At 39.7% G+C, this 8,818-nt stretch overlaps 1 protein-coding gene across 2 annotated transcripts in view; it reads right to left on the bottom strand.

Annotated features, from left to right (window-relative positions):
• LOC109477351 (UPF0577 protein KIAA1324-like homolog) overlaps window positions 1-8,786 on the bottom strand; it is a 20,672-nt gene extending 11,886 nt beyond the window's left edge. The window contains exons 1-7 of one of the 2 annotated variants that reach the window (XM_019778553.1): window positions 8,374-8,786; window positions 6,761-6,890; window positions 6,213-6,396; window positions 5,611-5,758; window positions 5,277-5,366; window positions 4,099-4,207; window positions 2,999-3,068 (exon numbers count right to left, since the gene is read on the bottom strand). In XM_019778553.1, coding sequence (XP_019634112.1) covers window positions 2,999-3,068; window positions 4,099-4,207; window positions 5,277-5,366; window positions 5,611-5,758; window positions 6,213-6,396; window positions 6,761-6,890; window positions 8,374-8,526 — 884 coding nt within the window. In that variant the 5' untranslated portion in view covers window positions 8,527-8,786. The remainder of the gene's footprint in view (window positions 1-2,998; window positions 3,069-4,098; window positions 4,208-5,276; window positions 5,367-5,610; window positions 5,759-6,212; window positions 6,397-6,760; window positions 6,891-8,373) is intronic. The other variant, XM_019778552.1, reaches the window with a different exon arrangement.
• Window positions 8,787-8,818: the final 32 nt, after the last annotated feature.

Here is an 8,818-nt window from a genome sequence, read left to right on the forward strand (position 1 = left end):
TTGGAATCCGCAGAATTTACGTTCCAATAATATCAATCCCTATTATTATAATGTATTCGCCCAAATCTCCCACAGTCCCCTTCAAAATCTTGCAGTTTCGCCAGAATCGGCGAAACTGGACTACACAGCCAAATTACATGGATTAAAATCGCGTCAATCGCGGCAATCGAAACGATACCGATCAAAAATGTAGGGAAGGCTTGTCGGAAGATTTTGAAAATTAATTTTCGCCGTTCAACGCACCCTTCCCAGAGGTGTGCGTGCGTGCGTCGGCAAAGGTCCCGCTGGTCCCGCCTCGCAACTCGCTCGAACTTTTCGGCGTGGATATGTCGGATGTTGACGGATTTAATTTGGTATTTTTCTTAAACCAAGGACTATTTTTAACATTTATATCTATGTCCCTCCGAAGGTTAATTGAAAACAACACGTAACTTGGCAATATTGTTTCCCTGTTCGTAATAGAATTGACGCGGAAGAAGTTCGTGGACGAAAGGTAGGCTAGATTTATTTCGATTACACTGACTGACCTTAACGTTACTGACTTTAAATTTATATCTCGATGTACCAGCGAAATTTGTGCTGCCAAATTTGCCCCTCAACATGCAAAACATGGGTTGAAATTCAAAATTTTTTCGGGGGGAACATGCCCCCCCCCCCAAAAAAAAGCCGGGCCTACTAGGGCTCTAGTGGCGCCTGTGGCGTGATGGCTCGCGCCTTCGGCGCTTAATGCGGGGAAAATTTTCAATCAAAACCTCGTCCTCCCCATACGAAAGTTCACTCTCTGTGATTCACGCCGGGGGGAGGGCATAGGAAATTTTTTTGAGCCGGGGGGAGGGCATAGGAAATTTTTTTGAGCCGGGGGGAGGGCCTAGGAAATTTTTTTTTACCTGGGGGGAGGGCCTAGGAAATTTTTTTTTTACGCTACTCCCGGCGAAGTTTATAGCGAGGTCACTGCCCTCTTGGTAGGGGTAATAAAACTGAGCTAAGTGCTAGCAAAATTTGCCCTTCAAAATGCAGGAAATAACGTTTCAGAGGGTCTAGATTTCAAAATTTTCCCGGGGGAGCATGCCCCCGGACCCCCCTAGATAACGTCGCGCCTTCGGCGCGACGCCTCGCGCCTTCGGCGCTCGCAAAGATAGTGTACATGGCAGAAAATCTCGCCCCCCCAGTCAAAATTTCGTGCCGCCGCCTCTGAGATGGAGACATCGCAACAACATTCACGAATAGTCAGGAATGGGTACAGTACAACACATTTTCAGCAAAAAAGATATTATTGGTGATTTTCCCCGACAATTTTGAACAGCTAGTTCCTGATCGTCGGAAAAGACATTGAAGTATTGATATTGATTCAAAATTGTAGGTAAATCATTACATGAAAGGTGAAATGAAAGGATTTCAATCTGCTGTCAACTAGAAGCATTGTCAAAAAAATCTCAAAATGGCAAACATATGGTCAACACAAATTTGATGCCAGCTTTTAGATTTCCCTGTTACGCAGCATACATGTCTCCACAATGCATTAACTTAAAGATATTTGAAACAACAACTTTTGAAACAGCAAGATGTCATAGAATATCCTCAATAAATATTGTTTTCAAGGCATACATGTCTCCACAATGCATCAAGATATTTGAAACAACAACTTTTGAAATAGCATAATGTCATAGAGATAGAATATCCTCAACAAAGATTGTTTTCAAACAAGAAATACTGGATTAGATCTAGGTGTTAGTAAACAGTGACTAGAAGCCACAGGTGCCAGTTCAGATCCAGTTTCACCCTTTTAATCTCAGACAACAACCTCTAAGCCATTTCCCCTTTATACCAAAATGTCAAACTCTTCAGTTGGTATCATAAAAGGGAGTTTGATGCATTATACAATGACCCTTTTAAACTGCATTAAGGGGATTGGCAAAACGAATACAGGAGAAACATTATACTTTATAAATAACCTAGAGGTTTTATCTTTAGACAACAGTATCTTAGGATAATCTCAAACAGTTTTTAGTGACTTTTATTCAGTCAATAAGGGTTTGAAACACATACAACTTATCATATGTCATCAAAACAGAAAAAGACAAAATCTCGAGGCAGACTTTAGTTGAGAAATATTTGAGTGAGGCACCAACAAGCCCCTGGTTAGAACCTAAAGTCCTAACATATATACAAAAGTCATTGCTACCTGTAGAATCTAATGGAGATTGACAGAAGAAGATTAACAATGAGGCAGAGTTAGTACAGAGAAGTAGGCAACAATATATTTAGGAGAGGAAATGCCAACATGTTGTTGGCCGGTGTTACAGAGATGTGCAAGGTGCGACAGTTAGAAGTTGAGGCAGAGAAGTTGACCACACCTGTGAGTCACCTGTCCACCACCAGCACCCACCTGTCAATCAAACCACCTGCACACCTGCAGGCCTCACCAGTATCACAGCTTAGGCCACACCAATTTGATTTGTTGGTTCTCAGATTTTTTTTAAATATGGTTAACTGGAAAAACCTAATGATAAGCAAAGTCTGAGGACCTGGTTGATGCCTTGTTGGACTTATGTAGTAAATACAGTGTCATATTCAAGTTTTCTTCCTAGCCCTCTAATTTTATGATGCCCGCTTGCTATCTTTTCAACTAAAATGTCTGAGAACCAACGAAATGGTGTGGCCTTAGTAATACTTTTTCTTTCTTAAAAGAACACAAAAAAGCAGGCCAAATGGTTCCACACCTTCCACCACCTTCCTGTCTACCATATAGATATAGACACAACATTGTCATCTTAGAAACAAAATAAAGTTGTTGTTTTTTTAAATCAAAGACTACATGAATTCAAACAAACATTTCTAAACAAAGTGTTAGATATTACAACACTGTGGTGTTATGTCTATAACAGGAATACAAACAGGACATACGTAACGATTCTCTCTAAACATGTTAACATAAACATTGTGTTAATCATGAAAACGATTTTCACATAAGTCAAGAACTAGACTGTGTGTTACTCACTCTGACTGCCCAGGCTGGTCGGTGTAAGTGCCGGGGGGACACTTGGTGCACTCTGATGTGTACGCAACACCTGATAAAGGACCAGAACATTTTGTTATGTCTTTGCTATCTTGTTTTTGCAAAACAGAAGAAAATGTCTGGCATTTTGGTCAAGAAAAGAACAATATTAGAGCAAATATTGCTACTTTTACAGAGCTGTGTAATTCATTATTAACTTTCATACGTCATTAGTGAGGAATTATCAAGCCTTTCTTACAAGATTACTTATTATATATTCACTGACAGTCACAGTGAAAATATATGGAAGAAAACAAGCAACCAAAATTTCATTACAACCAAACAAGCAAATGTGAACTTAATTTAACAAGGTTATGTTAAATCATACGTCCATGGACATATACTCGGTTGAAAAGATAAAGACAGCAAAACCAAAAGTAAGATTTAAAAAAATTGTGTCCCAAAAAGTTTTGGAAGAGCCTAAGATAGTTCACCTATGAGAGCTCCTGGGTGCCAGGGGAGGAATAAGACAGAGTGTGAGATCTCACAGCTGGGTAAAGTCATAACACTCAATTCAACATTCAGAACATCAAATACCATTACGCCACAACAATTTAAGTTGTTGGTTCTCAGATTGCCCGCTTCATTCATTTCTCAATGCCAAAAATACTGTGAATATACCTGTACCATTCAAGTTCTCATATATACAACGTAGCTTCTCATGTATAGATACAACAAATACTGACAATAGGTAGTGTCTGTAGTTGGATTCAATTTGCAAGATCATAATACATCAAAAAGCAGACAACCAGACAGCCTTTACCTTTTGTAACAGGTAATTATGCTTTGTGTACCTACAGTGTACTATTACACTATGCAGTTCCCTACATGCTGTTTAAGCCAATAAGCTAAAAATGTAAATATAAAGCTGAAGCTTTGCTTTGTGTAGCCAGGTAACCACTTGAAACGCTTTTAACTTGGGACTGGATATTAAATAAACCCTATTTGCTGACGATTTCCAGAAACTCCATTATGATATTATTGTGATATTTCACATACCAGATACAAGTCATGAATGAGAAGTATAAGTGAGAGGTCCATACCTTCAATGGTTATTTTCTTGATGAAAACTGGCTTTGGCTTCCTTTCGTTCCCAAACGACAGACCAGTGGTTTTCCAGTAGATGACGTTGTTACCTGAGGTCAGGTCAATCTGCCAGGGAACAGACAGAGGTTTGATAAATTAAACTTCAAGGCTGTCAGCTGGTGAGTGAGTGAATTTATGAAGCAAGGAATGAAGAAATAAAGAAAAGAACTGACTAAGTTTCAACTTTATCATGAAGAAACTTCTCAATCACAGAGACAAGTAAAAGATTGAAAGTTCAACTTCACATTCACAATGATACTTCTTTTTACACACAAGAAAATCATAATTACCCTTTACATCTGTGAACACAATACTCTCTTTCCAACAGTTTTGCTAAGACAAATTAGAACCCAATAATTTGCATTTAAGTTATCAGGATCTTCATTATGGGTTCACCACACCACTTCGAAACCATATTGCTTTTTCTGATGTTTCTTCTCCTTCTTCTCCTCCTCCTTCTCCTGCCATTTTTTAAATGGATTCAGCTTCTTCATTTTAGGGCCCAAGGTCCTGAAATTTGGTATGGAGGTACAGTGGGCAAATACCCCTAGGCGTTTTTTAAATTATTGTGATACAGGCTTTTAGAATGGTTTTATTTGAGTTTTTTGGCTGTGTTATAGCAAATGTATTACTGTGTTAGTCTGCCTTGTTTACCACGTTTGGGCATGAGTCATCACAATGGAATGCAGGGCATCAACCAATAGGCATGCAGCTTTCCTCTATACTTCTTGCTGATTGGCTGTTGGGATTTAACTTGATTAACACCTGCACAGAAGCATTTCCATACTGACAGTATGTCTGTATTCAAGTGTTTTGGTAGGTATTTCAAGCTTTCCTGCTCCAGCATTGGAATGCCGGGCATGGACGTTTTTTTTTATTTTGAAAATCAACAGTTTGCAGTATGCAATTAAAAATCCTAACCAATAAAGTAGGGAATAGCTATCCAACTGTTGTTTTAGTTGTATTTTACTTCATATTATAGTTATATCAATGTAAATCATTGTTTTCCCTTGTGTTTCCCATTCTTTCCCTGCCATGTCGTAAAATGTGGTGAACCCATCGCTGTATTTGCTCCAAAGCAAATATTGGCCTTTCTAGTCTTATACTGTAATATATAACCAGTCAAGTTTCTCACTGATTCCTCGTTCCATTTCCCCTCCTCGGTGGTGTCAGGCCACTTGTTGGTGTCAGAGTCCATCACAGTTTGGCACTGCTCATTCTGGACCTAAAGAAAGCAATGAAGGAAGGGAGTTTGTAAGCTTACCAATTTTCTATAAACCAACAGCATCAGCAACTGTTACGGTCAACAACTAATTGTACAATGACACCTGGGTATGATATACATGTAGATACCATAGGTGCAATATCAGCTGTCTGTTGCCATTCAAACCTTACTGGCCATGGAAACGTGTGGAGTCTTTTTTCTGACACATGTACCTCAGAGACTTTAAAAGTTTAATGAAACTTACATAGACGTGGAAGATGGTGTTGTCATCAATGTACTGGTATGTGAAGGTGACTTTCCCTGCCTTCTTCAAGTTGGCAGCGTACACCAGCGTTGTGGTGCAGTCTCCGCTCCCTGACGCGATAAAGTCACCCTTAGGCTCCCAGGTTACTCTGGAATACACAAAATAAAGTCAGCATTAAGGCTACAAATTACAGGGTTAATATTTGCCTGCAAGTGTAGAATAGTCTTTTCTTAGACTATGAGAATGCTTACTAGTAGTTGATATACAAGTACCTTTTTTAAATGATTGTAATAGTAATGACATGCAGATACCAAGAAGAAATAAATAACACACTGTGTAACAATTATGGTAAACATGAATTAAGGATATTAAAAATCACAAGCTCTAGTCAATCTTTAGACAAAAGACATTGAAAGAACTTTGAGACATCAAGATAAAGAATACTTAGCTTCCTTCAACATCCTGGTCTTATTACTTTGACATGATATAATGTCAACAGTCAAATGCATTGTTGATATTGCACCATAAAGATTTATTAAATTCCTAGATTCTCACTGATTTAGAGTTCACTTGACCTGAGTCTAAAACAGAAAGTATCTTACTCTGAACAGTTTGTTTTACTGGAGTAGCTGTAGTCCCCAATCTCAGCCGTGGTGGTGAACCCCCCTGGGAGGGCCTCCCAGTGGTCGAACAGGACCCCCCCTCCCAGGGAGTAGGTACCAGGGGGGCAGCGCTGACATGTCTGCTGGTCGATGCTGAAAAACTCACCAGCTCCGCAGGAGAACGCTGTGGAATGTTTGAAAAATTTTGGTCATAAGTAACAAAAAAGAAAGCTTACAGGTTAGATTGGAACATTCAGGTGCTTCAAACTGCTTGAACTTTACAAAATATACTGACGACAGTTGTATACAAAACAGAGCAGTACCCACAGTGCTTCAATCTAAACAGCAACAATCTTACAGTGAATACTTTGAAATATCTTCAGGAGGCAAAACCACAAGGAACAGCTATAATACTAGTGTTATACTCTCAGTCCTTTATCCTTAAAAATCCCATGTTGATAATCTTTTATGGTAAAGAACATTCATATGAACCCAAACAACATATCACGTCCGGTGGTAAATGCTTATTTAATGAGTTGGAGACTTACAACACTCCTTGCCCCGTTTGGGTGCGTCTGCAGGAGGGGGTCCTGTACATGTGTTGCCTACGTTAGGCACCAGCACTCTCCACCTGCCTCCACCGCTGTCACACTCTGTGTACTCATAGTGGAAGTCATCCTACACAACACAAACAATGGGCATTAGTGCAAAGGCCATAACTTACATATTACAATAATTTTTGTTGTCTTCAATGCTCCATTCCCATACAAGTCACAACTACTTTAGGAATGAAAATGACATAAGTAACAAGACCACCTGTTATAAATACAGTTATAGTTATGTCTTCAACAGTCTTGTGTCAAAATTCCTCACTAGTTTTAGGTCTATATAAGGAAAATTCCAGTGGCTTGTTGACTATACAGTACTAAATCTATCAGTGTGACCTATATGAATAGTATGACTAGTATGAAAGATTATGAAAGAATGATTCCTATAATCATGGCTGAAATAAAAAGGGTGCTCGATCACAGTGCTACTTGTGTAAGTTAAGGCTTGCTGAACCCTTCAAGAGCCATGGCCTCAAAAGCGCTGTGTCTAATATTAGTAATACATGTATTGTCTATCCATTTCTGTGTTAACTGTTCTTCAACACAACTTCTGGTGTTTACTATAAACTAAATTTATGATTTTATAACTTAAACCTAGTCACGCTCTAGGTTTGAGTCATAAAATCATAAATTTTGTACGACCAATTTAGTTTTCAGTTTAACGCGTATGACAACATGACGGTATTCAGATGAACCTTGTCTAATTTGTGTCACAAGACATAGAGAGTCTAATTACTCAGAGACTGGTCCGACCAGTTCAGACCCACAGCTCTGCTCACAGCCTGAGGCAGATTTCACCAGCAGTGTTTAGTGTGTAGAGGCTGATTCTAGTCAAGATTGACACGTGGACAGCTACAACTAATTTGTTGAAACTTAAATTTATCATCATATAAAGTGATTATTATTATGACCAACAAGTCCAATCAAGGAAACCTTGTTCCAATACCAAACAAATTATGTGTGTCTTGAAACTCACTAAAGCAAAACCTGTGTCTGCAGATCTGCACTGAAACTTTCATCTTCACAAATCTATTTCCTTAAGAGCTAAAAGCAAATCATAACCTTTCTTTCTCATTTTTACTTGAAGAGACCATGGAGAGACTGAAGTAGAGTTCTGTAATATGGATTATAATATTCGAGCTTTGAAAATACATTCTATGCACGGTTTGATTAGAGGCCTTGCATTTAAAACATATATTAGGTATACCATTTGGAAGAACACACTTTCCTAGAACCACTTCCCTATAGTATGGAATATTTGCTTAGGTTTGTAATTTTCTGTTGGCAGATATACAAAAATGCACTTGCCTTTGAACAACCCTTATTAGTATCTTTCTATATTCGAAATGACCGTGTTCTGTTGAGGTACAAGCCTTTAAATTAATGATTTTCGTGCGTCGACTTGAAAAAGAACAATCATCATGTATATACATAACAGAAATTTGACAAAACAAATCTGCGAAACGATCACGGTGTGTTTACAGTGGCACACAGCTGTGCTATACGGAGTCATGTCACGCCATGCACCAGCGCGCATTATCAGGTCTACTCACGGCTGTACATGTAGGGCTGCCTGCTGGCGGCGGCTGGGTAGCTACGGGCTGAGGTGGCTGTGGGGCGGGCGTAGTCTCCGTACCGCCCTGTCCGTGAACCGCAGGTCCTGCCGACAACATCAGCACCAGTACAACCACCTGGCACGGAATCATGTTGGCTTCTTCTTCCGCGAATTCCGTCTGCTCCCGACGCGCGATGAGACTGGAAAAACTAGCTAATCTTGGGGAAATGGCCCTCCCTACTGCAAGCTGCCGAGCCAACTATGTTTACCGTATGTCTGGAGCAAATTACGGCTCTACCAGCCCAACATATGGGGAAGAAACATAAAAATTTGGGGCTGACACCTATTTTTTTGGTCCCTCACCCACTGCTTTGTACTTCTCCCCACAATGCACCGCGATGGCCAACCTTTGACCCACCTGTTCGATGTCGCGAAGTCTCGTG

This window comes from Branchiostoma belcheri, unplaced genomic scaffold (assembly GCF_001625305.1).
Source record: "Branchiostoma belcheri isolate BF01 breed outbred unplaced genomic scaffold, Haploidv18h27 scaffold4, whole genome shotgun sequence".
NCBI lineage: Eukaryota > Metazoa > Chordata > Leptocardii > Amphioxiformes > Branchiostomatidae > Branchiostoma > Branchiostoma belcheri.